Source organism: Hypomesus transpacificus, chromosome 26 (genome assembly GCF_021917145.1).
Source record: "Hypomesus transpacificus isolate Combined female chromosome 26, fHypTra1, whole genome shotgun sequence".
Taxonomy (NCBI): Eukaryota; Metazoa; Chordata; class Actinopteri; order Osmeriformes; family Osmeridae; genus Hypomesus; species Hypomesus transpacificus.
This window is the reverse complement of record NC_061085.1, coordinates 1974831-1998144: the sequence shown is the minus strand read 5'-3', so window position 1 is coordinate 1998144 and position 23314 is coordinate 1974831. Positions and strand designations below refer to the sequence as shown.

The 23314-nt window shown below is 43.7% G+C and overlaps 1 protein-coding gene across 1 annotated transcript in view; it reads left to right on the top strand.

Moving 5' to 3' along the window:
- The window catches only part of thop1 (thimet oligopeptidase 1), a 73427-nt gene that overhangs the window by 29425 nt on the left and 20688 nt on the right, over positions 1–23314 (top strand). Inside the window, exon 6 of the mRNA XM_047050005.1 lies at positions 6010–6233. Coding sequence (XP_046905961.1) covers positions 6010–6233 — 224 coding nt within the window. The remainder of the gene's footprint in view (positions 1–6009; positions 6234–23314) is intronic.

Below are 23314 nucleotides of genomic sequence, written 5' to 3'. Positions count from 1 at the left end.
CATGGTTAAACATTTTGGAACGAAAATTTGAGCCTTGATCCATCTGCACGATCTTCGGCAGCCCGAACGTTGAAAAGAACTTTGTCAGAGCTCTCAGAATCACTTTAGTCGTGATGGATCGAAGAAGAATAGCCTCTGGATTACTTGTAGCTGAACACATCATTGTAAGTAAATATTTCAATCAGGAGAGACCTGGGATGAGTGAAATATGTTTATTTCAGAATGATAAATGTACTACAATGTTTGGAGCTTAGACCCCGGGGAATTATAGATCAACGGGCACCTGCCCAACATCCGAAGAAGAATCCCCCACGGAGTCCAGACACTGGTGGCGGTGGCGGCAGCCGACGATAAACGAGTTGAAGAGCAGATGAGGAACCGGGTGGCGACGGGGAGGTGGAGGGTCGTGCACTTGATAGCATGGACAAACTACACAGGGAGAGACTCGTATTTAAAAGGCACGGGATCATGTGACAGCGTTAATTAATAGACGGGAGCGCAACTCGAAGTGAACCCAAATGAAAGCCCGACATAGGAACAGAGGAAGTAGAGCGCTCTTAGCGGGAGGAGTGAGTAGTGGACATTATTGAGTATGCCCGAGTGCAGGGATAGGTCTTGCCTGACTGAACTTGCGCTATGCTTCATTTATTACCAGTCTTAGTCCTTGGTAAGCGACCAACACAATCAAACATCACTCTTTCGAAAGGTTCCCCCATGACTGGGATTGGTCCCAGTGGAGCTGGTCGAATAGTCTGGTTGGGTTTACCAGTAACTTGGCATATGTGACAGGTACGGCAAAAACTAGACACATCAGTCTTCAGAGCAGGCTAAAAGAAATGCCTGAGCACACGGTTGTATGTTTTTGTTATGCCCAGATGACCAGCCCACGGAATGTCATGAGCAAGGGACAGGATGTTATATCGGAACGCCATGGGCATTACGATTTGGTACATGGTACTCCAATCCCTATCAGAATCAGAATAGGTGTTTATTCGCCATGAAAGTTTGCACAGACAAAGAATTTACTTTGGCAGGAGAGCCTACCTAGGCAGCCATTTTCGGCGCCAACTATATCAGAGCCAGTACGGAAAGTCCACTTACGCATTAACAGACTATTGTCTAAAAAGTATGCTGCTCTCTTAGCGTCTGCCTCTTCCCTGAAGACAACATTAATTGTATCGTAATTGTGCGCGTGTAACCGGCAGTTTAAAACAATCTCCAGGATTATCAGCCACCTTCCTCAGGAGGGAGACTAAGCACACAGAGGTTTTGTGACATTGATGCCAACAACATCCTTACCCCCGTCTGTAAGGCTGTTCGCAACCACTGTGTCATATAAATCACTGGGGTCTTCATCTAGACGCGACTGGGCACGCGTCATTACACATGATGGAAAAACACAGGGAAACTGATTATGCATAGCATCAGGACCTGACCTCACTTCAGGCACATCCAACACTTCAATAACAGGCATCACTCGACCACCCGCAATATCATTTCCCCTTTACTGGAAGGGAATCCTGTACACCCACTTTAAACCGTCCGTTTACCAAAGTGGACGATATGTACACGTTATGTAAGGGCACAGCAGAGTATTCCATCCCGATACCTTGCAACAGCACCTTGGATCCACAGGAGGAGTCTACCGACCAAGGCCAGACATCTGAGAGAATTATCGACTGGGCTGCACCAGTGTCTCTCAAAATGTGAATGGTCTGCTCGTCCTGTGACTCTCCCGTTAGTGACACGGATCCCGTTAATATAAAGGGTAGATAACTGGGGTCGGGATCAGGTTGCGTATTATCACCCTGCTGAGACACTAACTGAGGCGATGAGCAAAGCAAACCCATGCCTTTCACAGGTGCTTTTGGTGATGAGGGAGTCTGGCAGTTTTTTTATGCCCAACAGTCTGCTAGGACATGGCCTCTACGATGGCAATAGTAACATTCCCGTTCCTCTCTGGGGCGCTGGTAATTGTTCCCTATACGTTCCTCTCTTTGTTTAGCAGGATGAGCAAAGAAACGTCTTTCATCTAACTCACGAGCTGGCTCACGTTGAGGAGCCGTGAACACAGTCTTATGCGTGAGCACAAACTCGTCTGCCAATACCGCTGCTTGTGCTAACGATACTACCTTTTGTTCATTCAGATGCAACACCAACCATTCAGGCAGGCCGTTCTTGAACTCCTCCAAAGGAACAAGGACTCTGAGGGTAACGAAATCAGTAACCTTGCTGGCATTGCACCATCTGTCAAAGAGGGTCTCTTTCTCTCTGGTAAAGTCCACATACGATTTTGTAGGGGCTTTATGGTAATTCCTATACCTATGCCGGTAAGCCTCCGGCACTAACTCGTACGCACGAAGAACCGCGGACTTTACACAATCATACCGCAAGCTCTCCTCCAGAGATAAAGCGGACACTACATCTTGGGCTTTACCGGAAAGTTTGCATTGCAACAACAAAGGCCACACATCTGTAGGCCAGCGCATATATGCTGCTATGGTTCGAACACACTAAAGTAGGAATCCACCTTGGATTCTCTAAATGGTGGAACAAGGGCAATGTTTCTACCCACGTCAAACCTGTCGGAATGATGTAGTGGGGAACTAGGATGGTGAGTAAAACCAGAAACAGCAGGGTTCGGTGGCATCACATTCTGTGCCCTTAAATCCTACTGACGCATCCTTTACGCGCACCGTCAATCTCCAGCCTTCGCATCTCAAGTTGATGAGCAAGCTCACCCTGCCGGGCCCTTTCCTCCCTTTCTATCTGTAGGCGTGTAAGGCGCACTTTTAAGCGAGCCTGTTCGGGTGAACCAGGGGTAGAACCCGGTCGTGGCGACGATAGAGGAGTCTTCACATCCTGTATACCCAAAGCAGCGTCGGCTTCCTTTGGTCGTTCCGTGGACATTAACACCTGTATGCCCACCAAACCACGTAATAATGCCTCAGTCAGCTCGGGTTTGAGGAGCTGTTTCGACACTGGTATCGGATAGTGACTAGCCAAGGCACATAGATCCTCCTTGCGACACTGACGCAATAACTCCTCTTCAGGAGCATCAATAAAAGCTTGGGACAGCCGCCATTGCAATGTGCATGAAACACAAACGATACCACGTTAACACACCACTAGAAAAGTAACAAAATCAAACATATAGGATCATAGAGATCATCCTAAACTACTGTGCATAACATTGGTTATCTACGTGTTGAGGTGTATACCCATGGGTCTCTACACTAAATCCCTTCTCCTTTTACACATCTGGACAAATAAACAGCCGCCCAGCGCGACTCGCCCCTCTTCCCCATACGCCAAGCAGAACACACTTTTATCTATGACGACAGTGTCTAATTAGGCCCGATTAGACACAGCCGCCTCAGGGCCGGATCTTGACGTCGGGGCGCGCACTCCGACATCATTACCAGCACCGTCACAGGAACACCTAAAGTAGGAATCCACCTTGGATTCTCTAAATGGTGGAACAAGGGCGATGTTTCTACCCACGTCAAACCTGTCGGAATGATGTAGTGGGGAACTAGGATGGTGAGTAAAACCAGAAACAGCAGGGACACAGTAACAACACACACACCTACAGGCAGGAGTGGGAGCCGTAACAGTAAGTAATGTCACATTAACCTCTTCTTAATCCTGTCAAATTCACAAAAATGCCTAAAAACGGCATACCCAAAGTAAATTGCTGTTCTTGAATCATTTGGACTACATGCATGATTGTGGTCTCTTTTGAAAGGTAACACTGACGTTATTGCCCCTGTTGTAAGTCATACTGGTGTTGAGTAATAGAAGCTTGAACACAATGAAATCGAAAGTATTTATTTCCGCCTGGATTTTGTTTTGAAAACATGCCTGAAGAGGCCTAGAGGTGGTAGGTATTAGCTGGAAGACAAAAATGGACCACAGCATGAAGCCTTAACTAATTCAAGTCAAAAGTCAAATATAATACCACAATATATTCATATTTGACACGTGTTTTTCTAATAGTACATCCAGGCGTTTTATCAAAGGGCCTTCTGGGGACTCCAAAAGGACCCTTTGTAACCAAGGTTACTAAGGGTACTAATACTTAGGATAAAAAGGTATTATCTTTCATAATTTATCTCTAATGAAAGGCGGTACTTATAACTATCATATATCATAGCTAAATCCCTCATTAGTATTGCTGAAACACAAAAACTGAAGCATGAACACATTGGAGTGCTTTATCTGATTCACTAGGATTGACGCAGAAAGAACTTTGCTGTCAGACATTTTGCGCCTGGACTTTATCCAAAGATACCTATAATTTTGGCTATTGGCTGTTGCAGAATTGCATTGGCTATAAGGCTAACAAGCTCATTGTTAGGGGGAGCGGGGGGCAGGACGCACAGATTTTGGGAATTACCTGGTTGGCTTTAGAAGGCTATGTACAGGGAATGGAAGCTCCTATTTGGTCAAATGAGGTGTCAATCGAAAGGTCAGAGTGCAGTGGCCATTCGGACATTTAGCTATCGTAAATATTCTAACCAGAGCTGTGATGAAATGAATGTGAGTGAAAGGACTCTTCAGTCGGCAAATGTAAAATGATACAACAAGCAATCATGGCTATTTCTGGATGTAATACATGGTTTTGGACGAAATACTACATGGCTAGATAGTTTGGACCTTTGGGAACCATTTTGTTAGGATGTTTTGCATAACTGGACAGCTCTGAGCCGTATTAGGCAAGTAGAAAATGTTTCTTTCACATACTTGACATTTTCGTGGTCGGACAAAGATGTTGATTGTACCTGCTGTTGCTACTCGATCTTGAAATTGATTATATCAATAGAATCACAAGACTCATATCTTTCCAATGATTTATGGCATGTGTAGCAGTCAAAAAATATATTTATTAAAATTGAGTGTGCAGTAATGGGGGGGGGAGGTAGTGTCTCGTTTTCGCTCATTTAATCTGTTCGACCTCATCCGTTTCCGTTTAGTTGAAACGTAGGGCTATATCTACGAATGTGTGGACTCAAATATACATAAAGAAATGTTTTACATTTCCGGCGCATTCGAACGATCCCCTCAGTGAAGTTTGGCTAGCAACAGCAGCAGTGACTGACCATAGTTACAGGTGGGGGGGGGGGGAGTTGTAGGGCTTATTAGTCGTAGTATATTTATCTTACTTCCAACTTTTGTTTTCACAACCAGTCATTTGGAGCAGATAAACATCTAAAAACCTTCAGGGCTAGAGTAGACCAGGATCAATGACCAGAATTGAAGGAGGCTGGTATAGATATAAATATATATAGAGAACACTGTTTCATTATACTCTTATTATTTTTGAAGTGTCAATGAGCAGCAACAAATGTAAACTTTTTAATCTATCATCTTCATAAATAATGTATGCACACTTATTTAACTTGTTAAGGAGTAGCGTCGCACATATGTGATACGTTCGAAAGCGGGCCCCACAGCGTAGCGTTGCTTATGTGTGATTTTAAACATTCCAACCGACTATTTTCCGATAGACAAAAACGATGTGACAAACGCTATAGTATGGTTTAAAAATGTACAACTGGGAGACTAACAAGTAACACTAGCAGGTAGTAGCATTGCTATGAGTATTATGCTAGGTTGCTAGGTAACGGAAGCTAACTAAAGCTTGCTAGCTTCCGTTTTGGAAAAATAACTCACTCGAAGAGTCGGAAATATTTAGAACTCACGCAGCTAAAGGTTAAATTACCCAAATATGACTTGTACAATTTAAGTAAAAAAAAACGCACCCATCTGCAACCGACGCAAGTACACCTTACCCTTTCTAGTTCTTCTTAATGTCACATTGGAAACAATTATCCATATTCCAACCTCTTCAATTGAAGTACATTTATTTTGAGAGAAAAAAAATCTGTTGGAGGTTGGATTACTGTGAAAGTTGGATTTTTTTTATTTTTTCCGACGACACACTAAACTGAATATAATTGTGAGGATGGCCATTGCTCATGATTTCCCTGTACTGACTCTTCTTAGGTGGAGGAAACCCAATATGCAGTGGACCAGAACCAATTAAAGGAGTACTTCCCCATGGAAGTGGTGACGCAGGGTTTGTTGGAAATCTACCAGGAGTTGTTGGGCCTTTCTTTTCAACTTGTGGAAAGAGCCCCTGTGTGGCACCCAGACGTCTCACTCTACTGTGTTAAGGACAGTACATCAGGCCAGGAGCTGGGCCAGTTCTACTTGGACCTTTTCCCACGGTAAGCTTATTTCAGACCGGCAAACTTGTCGCTTTTCGGCGACAATCGCCGTTTTCTTGGTCAATTGGGTCATTTATGTGAATCGTGTAGAACCGGAGAGTTTGGGGGGGGGGGGGGGGGGGGGTGTAGGCTGCCCTTCTTCTGCATGCCATGCAGGCTTAGAATTGCGAAACATTGGATCATTCTTATAATTGAAATTTCTCTGGGCCAATTGGAATCTTAGCACTTTTTCTCTTGGCCAACGAAATCTTAGCACTTGCGTCAGAATCTTTGAGAACACAGCATCAACTGTCACTTGCACTGGCCAGCTTGCACTGAGGATAGCCTACCGAAGTTGAGTTAGCCAATGTCGTAAGCGATGCTAGCTAACTTTAGTTTGCTAGCTAGTTGTACATAACATTTCACTGGGTCTTGCAGCTGTGTGTTTAGCAAATCGCAGTATTTCCAAACCCTGATAGTTTAACTGAGACGACGCAGTAGATACGACGCGCATATATGTGCTAGGCTGAATAGAACTAGAACTCTATGGGATAGACTGTTGTACAGTACTAGTAGCTTAAGTACTATCTATCGTGCCGTGGTGTACTGGCAGCATCATACATTTAAGCAATTCAAGACTTGCATGTGCAGTAAGTTATGTCACATTAAATAATGTATTTAAACTCAAGCGTGTGTGGTGCGTCGATGTCTTCAATGCCACAGGCTAAACTTTATGTCAAAAGTAACATTTTTCATTTCCGGCACATTCAGTGAAGTTTGGCTAGCAACATCAGCAAGGCTAGCTGGCTCGTAGCTTCTTCTACTTACACAAAAGTACTCGCTCTTTACCTAATGTTCTTCAACAGGGTTTTAACTACGAGATGGGAGAGTAGACCCATGGGTAGCTTGCCTATCCACTTATTCCTTGCCGTTGAAACGTAAAACACTACACTGAGTGTACGCACAAAAAGGTACAAAAAGAAACTATTACAAAAATACGTACAAACTCAAGACAAAGCAACTCAAGACAGCTCTCCCTGACAACACTCAACACTATAAAACGTGACAAGTCAAAAACACACACAAGACTTGAGGTGACAGCGAGCGGGCTTTATGTGTAGGGATGGGAGTTGGCAATTGGTCGGCATGGGATGCACAGGTAAGTGGTTGGCTGAGGGAACCGGCATGAACCCATCAGTACAGTTCTGTGCGATGGATGAAGTAGGAGACAAAAAGGGGGGAGAGAACACAAAACAAAACACAAATATACCTGCAAGCAGCAATGGGGTGGCCAAGCAGGTCAGATGCCCCAAAAGAAACTTTAGACATCCTCATAAGTAGGCCTGTTGCGATAGTCAATATATTGACTTATCGCACGGTATATAGAAATGAGCGCAATCATTTTGGGTGCCGCGATATATTGCAACTGATCATTTTTATAACAACAAATAATGATTATATTATTTTTTACATAAGAACGAATGTCACCAACATTTTTGTAGTTCCCGCTGCCTCAGTCATCTTGTCTGCTTTCTGTGTTGAAAGCGTAGGCGGGACTAGCGTCTCCATACACACAGAGCGGACACCGACAGGTGAAGAGAAGGCGTGAACTCACTGTGTTATAAAGTGTTCTGTTTGTGACATCTACAGCTAGTTAGGAAGAACAAGTAAAAATTGACTTGGTTTCATTTGTCATATTTTGTCTTTAAGCCGAATGCGATGAGAGCCAATTAACGTGAACGAGCCGGTATGTCGATGAAAAGAGGCAACTAACCTAACGTCTCACCTAGCAATACATAACTATCCCACCCAGTTTTTCAACCTGTGAACAACCTGTGTTGGGGGTCTTCCATACAGTTCTGTTACAGATTCCTTTTCCCGACAGTGCAAATATAAACGTGACAGCGCGAAATGGCGTAACTCGCTATATAGCCAAAGACAGAGAATGTCTAATAAAGGGAGAACTCCCACTCTCGGGAAACTTCCGGGTTCTGAACTGGTTGAAGTTACACTCAAGTTCCATATGAGGGCGTTAACGGTCGAGTGCAAAATGAATGGAGGTCTATGGAGCTATACCCCTCAAAATCGAGGGTATTTCTCTCGAGGCATCGACAACACAGCTGACAGGTTAGGCTCTCCCTGTCAATACAAATGCTAGAAAGAGTTTTGGCTTGCTAATGTTGTTGCTAATGTTGCTAATGCTCTGACATTCTGGTTCTGCTTTGGATGCCATCAAGCTGGATCTCTGGTCGTAGTCAGTCCTTCACTAACCAATCAGCATTCGTTAGCAGAATGCTAGCTTGTCATGGGCAACAACGACTTACCCTGTAAGAATTCGAAAGGACATAAGTACTCGTTCATTCAACCTTTGACCTGTAATCCATGTTGAACATGCAAAAACTACAATCAAATCTGAGATTTATCAACGACAATCAGGCGAAAGAGACAATGGTTGCCGTTTAGCTCCATAGACCCCCATTCATTTTGCACTCGACCGCGATCACTCCCAGTGGAACTCTGGTGGAACTGCAACAAAATTCGGTACAATGGGGCTTAATAGGGAGTGGGCAGGCTCTCCTTAAACAGGCTCTGGCCAAAGAGATGCAGCCATTAAACACGGTCGAAAAACCAGCATTTACAAATATGCTGCAAACTTTAGACAACCACAGGGCTGCCAAATCTCTTGCATTGGCCGTGAGACACACGCATTTCAAACATTTCACACGCTCTCAAGATATCATGACACAAAGGGATCACTTAATAAGACAGACAAATCAACAGTTATTGGTCAACACACAATCCTGCCTATTGTAGTGCCCTCCAGAGGTCAAATGACACTGCTTGTTTCGGACCTCTGAAAAACAGGGTCCTGAGTCCATACACCAAGTTTGGAGTCAATGCATCAAAGATTGGTCAAGATATGACCTCACTTCCCTTTTGCCGGATCAGTTGCTGGATTTGATTAGCTGTAAATAACAAACGGTTGCGAAAATCAAAACTCAAAACTTTTGTGAGGCTTGGTCTGAAGATCCTCTCTGACAATTTTGAAGGAGATTAGACAAAAATTGTAGGAATAATAATAATAATAAAACAATAATAGTAATAGGTAGAAACCCTCTAGGTGGCTTTGCAATCCTGTGTAACAATGGTCCTAACCTGTATCAAGGCCAAATCCCAATACTCTGTCTTACCCCTACCCCTTACCCCCAGCCCTTAGTTTACCCCTAGCCCCTAGCCCTTAGCCCTTGAAACTGAGGGGTAAGGGATACATAGCCCTATGAAATGACACATCACTTATCTCCAAAGCAAGTAGTGTTGTGCACTGATATCAAACGAAATTCGCTGCTGATGGAGTTTAGTTAAAATTGTAGACATGCATGGAGTCTATTCAAGGCTAATCAGAGGGACTGTTGTGCAAATCAACAATGTAACGTTAGCGTAGCAAACTAGCGATTTAAAAAAACGTTTCAATTAAGAACATGGTGGCAAATATATCTGGGTAGACCACAAAACAAGACTGTCATAATTTTTTAATCAATAATTTAAGCTGAAGATATTACATTTATGGGACTCTGGATGATCTGTCCAGGTTGAGCAGGATTCACATACCCCTTGGTTTCAAGTAAGCTCCCGAAAACACTTGGTTTTAAGGGGTGTATACCCCTTCGATCAAAAAGAGTATTGGGACACCACTTACTCTAACGTGAACGTGCAAAACTAAGGGCTAGGGGTAGAGGTAAAACGTGTGTTGGGATTCGGCCTATGACTTAAATGTCCCCTCAAGTTTTTTACTTCTAGTGATAATGTTTTACATTTACTTATATTGCATTTCATTAATAAAGAACAGCCTTTGAAACAAGCTGATTCTGACAATGTTGTCACTGGCAGTATCTTCGCTGGAATTGCAAGTCCAACATCTGTCTGACCTCACAAATGCACTTCTGGAAGAATGGTCAAAAATGTCAATAAACACACTCCCAAACCTTGTGGAAAGCCTTCCTAGAAGAGTTGAAGCTGTTATAGCTGCAAAGGGTGGGCCGACATCATATTAAATCCTATGGTTTAAGAATGGAATGTCACTCACGTTCATATGCCTGTGAAGGCAGACGAGTGAATACTTTTGGCATTATAGTGTATCTCAATAAACCTCTTAGCGTTTAAGTACTAAACCATGCGACACACTTTATTGGGACACGTTAAATAATACATTTCAAGCTTCTTACGTTTTTTGGGGCATATTTTCCCTAAGCAGATGGTACTGTTTGAATCACAATCTAGCTAAGATACTGCCAGAGTGACAACGTTGTTTGAACAATGTTTGATATCAGTAAAAAAAAATTTAAGGTGAAATAAAAACTGCCCCTGCTGCAGCAGATGCAAGCACAACCTCATCATTTCCCCCAGAAATTGTACCTTCTTGAGTATTTTTGTTGCGTGTTCAATGAATGCTGGAGCAGTCCTTGTGGGCAGAATGCAAGCCATCAAACTATGGAATTTTGTGACATCTTCTAGTGAAAAGGGTCTGTCGTCGGCATTCCATGTTTTCCACAAGGTGCCAAGGTTTTGGGAGTGTTTTTTTCTTTTCTTTTCCTTGCATATTACCAAAGTTAAAGTGTTGAAGAAGTCAGCCAATATAATAAACGACATGTTTAAGATCACTAAGGATAGGCGCGCTCTGCTTCCAAAATAAATAAAAAGTGATTTCGGGTGCGAGTGAAAAAAGACTAGTAACTTAAAGTTGAAAAAAACGCACTCTCAAGCTTGCTCGTTGCTTCTTTTGACCAGTTTATTAAGATGACAGACGAGTTTTACACTGACAATGGCTTAGGCCGAAACGCGTCTGTCATCTTAATAAACTGGTCAAAAGAAGCAACGAGCAAGCTTGAGAGTGCGTTTTTTTCTACTTTATGTTTAAGATCACAAAATACTAATAATTTGTTCTTGTTTTTTTGAAATGGTAGCTAGCTAGCTTAGATAGCTGCCGGGCTAAGTTACCTAGCATTTAACTCGTAGCATTGCTACTACCATGCTCGTGTTACTTGCTAGCCTTCTAATTAGTACATTTTGAAACCATACTATAGCGTTTGTCGCATAGAAGGGGATGGTGGAAGGTGGCAGCAGCACAGATCATACAACAACCGGGGGTGAGTTTGTGCGCATCCGCGCAGCCCTTTAATGCCGCCTTATCGGACGTGGCCTATGGGCTTTTGCTGGCTAACACAGGTGTTGTTAATGAGCGGATGATGCGCGCTGCCCCAGTGCCATGTCTGAACTAGCTTCGCTCATTTGTGCCGCTACTCATTAACGGGTTAAATATAATGTTTCACAATAGTTTTGTCAACTTTCAATCATGTCTTTTGCTTGTTGGGCGTACATTTGTCATACGTTCGCTTTAGCCTATATCCACAGAATAAATAGAATGAATATTATAATCTTTGGCATTGCGTTGTGCACAGGATGAATTTTTCTTTCTTTGAAAAAACAGGGTACTTAATTACCATTAAAATTATTTTTCCAGCTAATGTCATGACATAAGAATTGCGCTTACACACAAATGACTATGTAGTGAAGCAAATACACTTCATGAAAATTCAATTCATATAATTTTGCATAGGGTATACATATAATCCTATTTAGGTTATCTGGCTGAATTACACTTTACATACGGTTTCTGCGGATACTATGCCAGGCGTCCACTTCTCACCTCCTCTCCCATAATCACGAATTACATTTAGTCATTTAGCAGACGCTCTTATCCAGAGCGACTTACAGTAAGTACAGGGACATTCCCCCGAAGTAGGTTGAAGTGCCTTTCTCAAGGACACAACGTCATTTGGTCTAGCCGGGAATCGAACTGGCGACCTTTAGATTACTAGCCCGATTCCCTGACCGCTCAGCCACCTGACTCCCGTCCGTGTAGCTCAGACAACACGCAGTGTCTCAGTTTTGGAGGGATGATGACGTGGATACCCCACAAGGTACCCTTGCTGGAGGGTCAGTTCATCCTTCCTACTGATGAATGGCATCAGGGTGCTGTCCACATCCTGGACCCAAGGGAAACGACCTGTAGATTCCATCTCCAGTACCCGGGCAATGATAGGATCTGTCTTACTTTCTCTGCAGATCTCCTTGCTGCTCACAGGTAAGGCTTCCATGTGGTTGATGTGAAAACTGTCCACATCATTAGTCATTTCTTTTGTCTAGGCAGTGGCAGGTGTGACAACCCATCAGCATTACAGTGGCGTGCTGCCTCTCTGTACTGTTTGTAATCGTGAGCAGCCAACAGTAAAGCCCATTGCTGCATTCTCGCGGCAGCCATAGATGGTATAGCTTTGCTCGGGCTCAGAATTGTGGTCAGCGGTCGATGATCTGTGAGGAGCGTGAACTTCCTGCCATACAAGTAGTGGTGGAATTTACGAACTCCGAAAACGATGGAAAGAGCTTCATGCTCTATCTGTGCATAATTCTGCTCCGCCTTGATCAGCGTCCTTAATGCAAAGGCTATAGGTCTCTCTTGTCTATTTGGCAGGATGTGTGAAATTATACTGTATCCCATAGGGTGAAGCGTCACAGGCAAGTCTAATGGGGAGCTCTGGATTGTAAGAGTCAAGACACTTTGTGATAACAGTGTGAATTCAGCGGGTTGAGAATGGACGACATACGTAATGAATCTGCTATAATATTTAATCATCCCTTAAAATGAACAAAGCTGACTCATATCAGTGGGTGCCGGTGCGTCAACGATTGCCCGGACTTTCTCTGGTGTCTTGTGCAGACCTTGGGCAGCATGGCCAAATTTTTCCCTTTTATGTCGTAGATCGTTGTAAGTCTTCCAAACATCCCGGGACTGTGTCAAAATTCTTTAAATGATGCATACGGTCCTGGCCTGTGATAAGAATGTCATCTAGATAGCAGTGAACATTCGAAAGACCCGGAGGACCTAGTCCATGGCCCTCTGGAAAATCGCTGGTGATGACCTGATTCCAAAAGCAAGTCTGTTGTAGCAAAACAGTCCCTTGGATGTTGAAATGGTAAGGTTTTGTGAGATTTCTCTTCAACAGGCATTTGCAAGTATGCATTAGACGAATCCATCTTACTGAAATGCTGTTCGCCTGCAAGTGATGCGAATAAGTCCTCAATTCGTGGGATCGGGTATTTTTCTATACACGTGGTTGATTGTCACTTTAAAATCGCCACAAATCCTTACATCGCCATTCTTTTTGTGAACTGACACGATGGGCGTTGCCCACTCACTGAACTTTATAGTTTCCTGTAGTGATGGGACTTTACAGGAGTTTTCATGTTCGACTATTAATAACATTATTGAACAATTAATCGATTATTTGCTAAGGCATGAAGTCACCCCCCCCTCCATGGGTTTTCCCCCACCCATCACCCCCACACGCATTAAGGTCAAACACGCACACAACAGGACTGATATTTCTCAAAAATAGCTTTATTAAGGAAAAATTACATTTTGTAGCCAAGTTTAGTTTCACAGCGCATAATGCCATCAGTCGGATTTTAACGGGTAGCGATTGCAACACATCACTACCTGGCTACAGCATAGACCTTTGAAAAATGAATAAATAATAATAACATTCGAAAATAATTTTTCAAAAAAAATAAACACGGTCTAATGACTTACATCCATCGTTTTAAACGTCAGGCTTCTCGACGCTGGCGGAAGCCTAATTATTTGACAATTGAGTTTTAACTTAGCCTAGGCTACTTAACGTAAAACTATGAGCAAAGTTGACTGGTCATCAGACTGGACACAAATACACAAGAATAATAACACAACATGGCTTAATGCCATATTAAATCATTGTTTTTAACTGACAGTCGTGGCAACTTATTAGCTACCTTACAGGTTAGCCTACTGTAGGCTATGAGAAATGGCTAACAAACATCAGGCTATTAAACATCTGCCTGCATGGACTGCTTGGGCATACATTACCAATCACAGGCCCATCTATGTGTTCTTTTTCATGAAAATCAACATATTCACATGTTCTGGGGTAAGACGTGTGCGCAGTCAGTTCACTGTCAGTCCGGCAGCTGAAAAAACTTGTTCAGACGGAACGGAGGTCGCAGGTGTACATAGATTGCACTGTGCCAATTTAGCTAGTTTTGGGTATCTCTCTGCGTTGTTTTTCCACCAGTCTCTGGGATTTGAATCCAGCGGAGGTGGCTGGTCGTTGAGGTAGCTATCCAATTCTGCATCTACATCATTTGAACGAGCTGTGTAATTGTCATCCAAAAGCGCAGCTATGGCACTTGCAGTAACACCTCTTTGCGGCAGTGCTCCTGTGCTCTCAGTTGCATTAATCTGTTCAACAGTAGTGGTGGCCACGATATCCAGTAATGCATTCTTCAAAGTCAACCTTTGTGAAGGTTTGAAAAATCCCAAATGTTTGTGGCAAGGTTTGTGGCAATCGGAGTTTGTGGCAAGGGTCTAAGATCATAGCAATTATTGCGGGCAACGTTGAAGGGAAGTTGTCCGAATTTTCTGCAGAGGCAGAAAAAAGAGACCCCACTTTGGCCTTGAACACTTCTATTTTGGAGGATCCTCCATCACTCTTAAGATGAACATTTAACAGGCTGAAAGTGATTGGGTATGTGCTTGAGATTGAGAGTTTTACAAATGTGCATAGGTCACTGATCATAACTACGAGATTGGCTACCCCCCAAACATTGCGGGTAGCCAAACATGAAGCATACATTGTGAAATCCCAAAGGGAAGAACAATAAGAGCATGTAGTTAGACAAGTTACAATTAAACAGCAAGAACCTCAAAAGTGCAAGAGTGTCGTCGTCATCGTCATCTGCCGCTTGTCCGGGGGTCGGGTCGCGGGGGCAGCAACCTAAGCAGGGAGGCCCAGACTTCCCTCTCCCCGGCCACTTCCACCAGCTCTTCCTGGGGGACCCCGAGGCGTTCCCAGGCCAGCCGAGAGACATAGTCCCTCCAGCGTGTCCTGGGTCTTCCCCAGGGCGTCTTCCCAGTGGGATGTGCCCAGAACACCTCACCAGGGAGGCGTCCAGGAGGCATCCTGATCAGATGCCGGAGCCACCTCAGCTGGCTCCTCTCGACGCGGAGGAGCAGCGGTTCTACTCTGAGCCCCTCCCGGATGACCGAGCTTCTCACCCTATCTCAAGGGTCGGCAACCCAAAATGTTGAAAGAGCCATATTGGACAAACAAAAACAATTCTGTCTGGAGCCGCAAAAAATTCTAAGCCTTATAATGAAGGAAACACATGCTCTAAGTGTCTATATTAGCTATAATAGCCTACTATCAAAATGATAACAGTGTTTCCCCTTGGATATTTTTTAGCAGTGGGGGCAGGTCTGTCCGCCCCCCCCCCCCCCCCCCCCCCCCCCCCCCTCCCCCTCGGCTGAAATAAAGTTCTAACCCTATATTTTGGAGTAAGTTAATGTAATGGTCTAATAACAAATGTAATATTGCATATATTCTTTTCCTATTTTCCGTAAAGCAATACAGTTAGGCTACTTAAAGTATGTTCTAAATGGCAGAAATATGCTGCCAATTAATAATTGACGTAATAACTTATTGTAAATTGTGAGATCAAGCTACATCGATCAAGGTACTCGAAAGCATGTACACTGTCGGCTTCATTTGATCTTGATAGGCTAAGCATTCTGTAGCAAATAATAACAATATACCCACTATTAATAAAAACTACTTAAGCATAATAATGCACCTAAAATACAAACGTGAGCAAGGGTAGCAATCGCTAGTCGAATCAACAGACATGTAATTATGCTAGCAGGGGAAGAATACAAACGAATACAAACAACAACGAAAATCACCAGTTAACTTAAATTTGCAATAACTGTAGACTAATACAATAACAGGCTTTAATGAACTGAAAACATAAGTTATCCGATTTACAGTTCTCAAGGACGCACACACGCAATCTCAACTGCGCTGTGAAGCACGTTTCCGTGCTATTCTCGATTAACGCTCTTTTTGAGCTAGCAAACTTTGTCGTTTTTTACACATTGTGTTAGACGTTAGAAAAACGTTAATACCGCACCAGATGTAGCTAGACCGGAAACAAAACAACAGGCACGCCACACACACTTGTTTGGGCTTGCGAGCCGGCTAAAGAGTAGTAGCAGAGCCCGTTTACGGATATTATACATTCTCTGGTAGTAGGCTAACGTTACGTTTTTTGTTGATTGCCAGCGCCAGACGCCAAAATGGATGCCAATAAGATTCTGAATGGAAAGTTTACTTTTAAAAGGTTGCCAAATGGTTCCATTGACAAGACCAAAGTGATCAGTGTGTTCTGTCGTTGTGAACTGAGCTATCATCGCAGCACGTCGTGGAGTCTAAAACACCATTTTGATGGCCAAGCACACAGCTGATGCGACTTCCCCGCCCGCTCGTCAAAGCCAGGCGATTGCAATGTTGTTTTCGATTGAAAAAAAACTTTGAAAAATTGAAAAAACTTTGAAAAAACACAATCCGAACCACTTTTCCATGTTGATAAGAGCATTAAAAAGAAATCAAGGGACATTTAGAATAGATAAAAATGTGCGATTTAATCGCGAGTTAACTATGACATTAATGCGATTAATCGCGATTAAATATTTTTATCGTTTGACAGCTCTAATAATGAGCATTCATAAAAAAGCTATCTAGCATCTGTTACCTAGCAACCTAGCATAACACTCGCAGCAATGCTACTTCCTACTAGTGTTACTTGTTAGCCTCCTCATTGTAAAATTTTAAGCCATATGATAAAGTTTCCATAGTCAATAAGATGGATAGGCACTTTATTTACCCCTGAAGGGAAATGATTTTGTCCAGACAGATAGCTAGAAAGCTCACGCAGTCCAGAAAATCTTTAATCGATAATTTGGATATTGTAGCTACAGCAGTAGCTAGCGATCTCAGTCACTACGAGTTTGATACACGTTACAATATTACCGTTATTCGCTAACAATATCTACAGCAACGACATCGGGAACGTCTCGTTTTTCAGTTCACAAGCTTTATCATGAAACTTGTTATAATCATAATAATCATAAAACGTGTTAGTGGTTAAATGACATGGAATATCCTGTTGGCTTCAATGGCTTGTTAAGGTTAACCATGGCTAGCAAAAATCAACGTTATCCACCCGGAAGTAAGATATTTGTTGTTGTGACGTCAGGCTGAAATGTCCGTTTGTCATATAGTTTTTGTCTATCTGAAAATAGTAGGTTGGAATGTTCAGAATCACACGTGTAACGGTACTCTATGGGGCCCGCTTTCAAACTATCACATATCTGTGACGCTACTCCTTAAGAGGTTAAAACAAAAAATATGTTAACACCATCTTTTTCCATTTTCATATTTTTGCGGCGCAGGTTGCCGACCTCCGCCCTATCTCTAAGGGAGTGCCCGGACACCCTGCAGAGAAAGCTCATTTCGGCCGCTTGTATTCGCGATCTCGTTCTTTCGGTCACTACCCATAGTTCGTGACCATAGGTGAGGGTGGTAGCGTAGATCGACTGGTAAATAGAGAGCTTCGCCTTTCGACTCAGCTCCTTCTTCACCACGACGGACCGATGCAGAGCCCGTATCACTGCGGACGCCGCACTGATCCGCCTGTCGATCTCGCGCTCCATTCCTCCCCCACTCGTGAACAAGACCCCGAGATACTTGATTCGCATCACAGCCGCTTCGCATTCGGTTGCGAACCGCTCCAGTGAGAGCTGAAGGTCGCAGCCCGATGAAGCGTATCCTGAGGTCACAAAACCAGATCCCCTCAACGCCCTGGCTGCACCTAGAAATTCTGTCCATATAAGTAATGAACAAAATTGGTGACAAAGGGCAGCCCTGGCAGAGTCCAACCCTCACCGGGAACAAGTTAGACTTACTACCGGTAATGCGGACCAAACTCTGGCACCGGTCGTACAGGGACCGGACAGCCTCGATCAGGGAATCCGGTACCCCGTACTGTCGGAGCACCCCCCACATGAGCCCTCGAGGGACACCGTCAAACTTTTTTTTCAAATCCCCAAAACGTGTAGACTGGTTGGGCGAACTCCCATGTTACCCTCCAGGACTCGGAGAGTAAAGAGCTGGTCCACTGTTCCACGGCCAGGACGAAAACCACATTGCTCCTCCTGAATCCGAGGTTCGACAATCCGACGGACCCTCCTCTCCAGGACCCCTGAATAGACTTTCCCAGGGAGGCTGAGGAGTGTGATCCCCCTAAAGTTGGAGCACACCCTCTGGTCCCCCTTTTTAAAGAGGGGAACCACCACCCCGGTCTGCCAGTCCAGAGACACTGTCCCCGATGTCCACGCAATCTTGCAGAGCCGTGTCAACCAAGACAGCCCCTACAACATCCAGAGCCTTAAGGAAATTCCGGGTGGACCTCATCCACCCCAGGGGCCCTGCCGCCGCGGAGCTTTTCAACCACCTCGGCGACCTCAGCCCCAGAGATAGAAGGGCCCCCCCTGATGTCCCCAGACTCTGCCTCCACGTCGGAAAGTGTGTTGGTGGAATTAAGAGGTCTTCGAAGTAATCCTTCCACCAATCCAAGACGTCGAGGTCAGCAGCGCACCATCCCCACTGTATACAGTGTTGACAGAGCACTGCTTCCCTCTCCTGAGTCGCCGGAAGGTGGTCCAGAACCTTTTTGAAGCCATTCGGAAGTCATTCTCCATGGCCTCGCCAAACTCCTCCCACTCCTGCCTCTGGAGTCCTACCGGCCAATAAAGTCCGATAGGCCTCCTTCTTTAGCTTGACGGCATCCCTCACCTCCGGCAGCGACATGCGCCTTGCGGCCGCAGCTCCGGTCAGCCGCTTCAACAATGGAGGCCCGGAACATGGCCCATTCGGACTCAATGTCCCCACCCCCGCCAGACATGATCGAAGCTCTCCCGGAGGTGGGAGTTGAAGCTCCTTCTGACAGGAGTGTACCTGTGGAAAAAGCAAGCAACAATAATATATTTCACAGCGAGTACAATCATTTACAGTCAGTTACAACAAACCAACAAGAGCAACAAGTCTCTCAATAAGAGTCATTGTGATCCTGGGGGAAACTAACATCAGGTCCAGCCAATCATTCCTAAGTGCCGTTGTACTCCCGGAAACAGTTGTGTCACACTTAAGTGCCTTCAACACTGTTAAGGAGTCTTCCATTAGCTGCCAGTGTTCATCTTTCATCTCGAGAGTTCTGGCATTTTGGATTTTAGTCACTCTACGATCGGACAGCACTGCAGTGACAGCCCATCGTTGTTCCATTAACCTTTCAAACATATCACAGACCGAATTCCATCGCGTTTTGCTGCGATGACCCTATGCAAGTCAATAGCAAAGCCATCATTGATGGGTAACTGTAAAGGATCTGCAAAGCATGGGAGTGACTGCCAACTCACTCGAGTGGGATCATTTGCCGCAACTATATTCCTGGTGTTGGAGTCAGATGGCTGAGTGGTTAGGGAATCGGGCTGGTAATCTGATGGCTGCCAGTTCGATTCCCGGCCATGCCAAATGACGTTGTGTCCTTGGGCGAGGCACTTCACCCTACTTGCCTCGGGGGGAATGTCCCTGTACTTACTGTAAGTCGCTCTGGATAATAGCGTCTGCTAAATGACTAAATGCAATGTAAATGCAATGGTGTCATCATGCACACAAGCAACTACTCGGCCAGCTAGCCCCCAATCATCCACGGATTCCTTTAGTTTATCAGCCAAATTGTCGGCAGTGTGTCTCTCTGAAAAACTCTGTGAGAAGGACTGCCGATTTCACTTGCCAGTCTTCCTCAATGTAGTGACATGTCACTGTAATGTAGCTCTCCGTAGTTAAGGCAGTCCTGCAGTCAGCGGTTAAAGCAATGTCAACAGTAGCTAGCTTCCTTTTGAACTCAGCCTTCTTCTCAGCAAACTGTTGCTCCAAACGGTTGGTCAATGTTTTTCTGGAGGGAATACGATATCCTGGCTCAATAAATCCCATTAGTTCTCGGAAACCCTTGCCGTCAGCCAGACTTGAAGGCAACATGTCTTTGACAATTATATTCACTCTGTGTTACGAATGGGCGATAGAAATTATATGCAATATAAACGATTCAAAATTGGCCTACAATAGAGAGTTTAATTATATTGCACTATCACGATAATGCATATTGAGGACGCAATCTACCCGCAAAATTTAAAGCCACAAGCCGCAACCGGCTGCAACGCATCATCGTATTCGTCATCTTGAGTAGCCATGGCTGAAATTAAAACGAAGGAGCTGTTAAAAAAGACCGGTGCAACATCCATTATTTGGACTTGATTTGGATTTAAGCTGTCCGACAAGCAGCAGCAAACTACTCTGTATGGGTGTGTGGGGCAACAGTTGCGGCTAAGAGAGGTAACGCGACTAATCTGTTCTACCACATCAAAACAAAAAATGTCTAGTTTGAAGAACGCAAGACAGAAAAAACAGGAACAGATCCAGACCTCCACCCAATAGTCATTTTCAAAAGGTACTCGTTACAGTAGGAAGAGCCTGCGATGGATTGAAATTACCAGGGCCATAATTGTTTTTGTGTAAGGACATGGTCCCTTTTCAAACGGTTGAGAGACGTGGCATTAAAGCCATGATCAGAGCTATTGATCCAAGATACAGGGTGCCAAGCCGCAAATACTTTACAGAAACAGAGATGCCAAAATTGTATGCGAGATTCGCGAAAAGGATTATTTATTTTTTTATTGTGCTTTCATTTAGCACTTTGTTTTCATTTGAAGTATCTGTGCACTACACTTGGAAGAATTTTATTTATTTGAAATGCCATGCCTACATGTTTTTTTATGTTCTTTGCATCTTGGGTGGCATTTAAGAACCAAGGACTTAAACTAAGTGTAGTGCCTTTTAGAATGGTTTGCACTAAAGGAAAGAAGGTCTATGTTACCTGTTCTGAAATGGTTCTATTATAATTGCTATATCGTGTAGGGCTGTGAAAAATAACGCATTAACGCGTTATTATTAAATTACAGGATTTATTATTACGCATTAACGTAATATACCCACAATTCCACCCAATCTGCAACTTCTGGATGAGAAGTTCGTGTTCCAAAAAAAACTGAGATGCAACATCCAATAAAACCAAAGTGATATGCACACTCTGCGGGAAGACGTTATCGCTCTGGATAAGAGCGTCTGCTAAATGACTGAATGCTAAATGACAATGTTAAAGTTTCACCGAAGCTATACCAGCCTAAAGTAACCTCAACGCGAAACATTCGTTGGTCGGCGAGGAGAGTTCAAGTAGAATGCGCCAAACCACCCTCACTGAACAGCGTAGGGCCCTCACTAAGTCTGCCTGTGACAAGGTGACTAGCACAGTTGCCAAATGTATTGCAAAAAGCTGTAGACAGATTGATATTGTTGAGGACGAAGGGTTCACCAAAGTTTTGCGAGTGGCAACGGGTGACTCGAGCATCAAGGTACCACAAAATCAAAGACGCACCCAATGACAAAAATTCGGAAAATCTGTGATATGTAATTAATCATGATTAATCCACAGAAACCTGTGATTAATTTGATAAAAATGTTTAATCATTTCACAGCCCTAATATCGTGATATATATCGTTATCGAAGAGGCTGCAATGTATATTGCAATATGGATTTTAGGCCATATTACCCATCCCTACTATGTGTTTGGTAATTTTGTTTGCTCGCTTGTCATCCCACGTCCTCCGAGCTAGTGTAGCCTGAATGGTTTGCTGCTAAAGACCTCGGCTGGTGCTGGCTTCACTTGAATGTACGTTCGGATGTACATGTTAAATAATACATTAGAGGAGACGTTGTACTATGGTAAATAAATACAGCGTCACAGAAACTGCAGTGGACTTTATCATCTTTTTTGAGAAATTGTCCCACACTGCACTTCTCCTAGCCCGCTTCATCTTTGCTCGTCTGCTTTAGGAAGTCGCCGCTCGCGCAAATTACCGGGAGATATTGTTCTCATAATGCGCGGGAATACAACGATTATTCATTAGGCTTGGATTTTGTATGACAATTAATTGTTCATCGATTATTCATTACCAACCCTAGTTTCCTGGCAAATCATATTTTATTTCTCGCCAGTCAATCCGTATCTTACGCAGCCATTCCCCACTAAAAAGTGGAGGCAAGGCCCCTTTAACCACGTATAGCAGTAGCTTAGCCCTCTGCCTATTCATCTTTACTGCGACTGTGATGACGCCTTCTGGAGAAATCATCTCGTCTGTGTATGTCTTCAGTATGACATTAGTATGACGCAATGGTAAGTGGCAAAATTGCATGTCATACAGTTCTTTTGAAATAAGAAAAACTGCAGCGCCTGTGTCTAACTCCATTTCAATTATCTTCCCTTCAATTTTTGGTTTAACGCACATATGTGACAGATTTCCATTCTGTGCCATTATATACTAGCCTGACGTTGTCATACTCATTATTCTACTCAGATGAATAATAATGTCATTATTCTACTCATATGAGTCTGATACCACTCCGTTGGGCTGTGAGTATGAAAAAAAAAAAAAAAAAATGCTTCTTCGCTTAATTGGATACACCTGCAACCAATCAGAGCAACGAGGTATGTTGTTTGTTGAAAACAAATTCAACCCAAGCGCTATTTGGTGACGTGGTTGATTACCTTACTATTGATCATCTGTCCATCATCGTATAAAGCCCTCCCTGACAATTTGATTGGTACAAACAGCTCTTGTTCGGGTATAGTTTTTCCCCGACCGATCAACTCCAGACCAAACTTCCCGACAATTTTTTTGGGTGGGCGGGGCATCTTCGGCTGGCACCCAGGCTAATCATATACACTGTTAACTCTGAATCCGTTGTGTTACCATTAGTGCTGTCAAACGATTAAAATATTTAATCGCGATTAATCGCATTAATGTCATAGTTAACTCGCGATTAATCAATTAATCACACATTTTTATCTATTCTAAATGTCCCTTGATTTCTTTTTGTCACATTCTTTTTTCAATTTTAAAGCTCTTATCAACATGGAAAAGTGGTTCGGATTGCTTCGTGCAAATATTTTTTTATTGAAAACAACATTGCAACCGCCTGGCTTTGACGAGGGGGCGGAG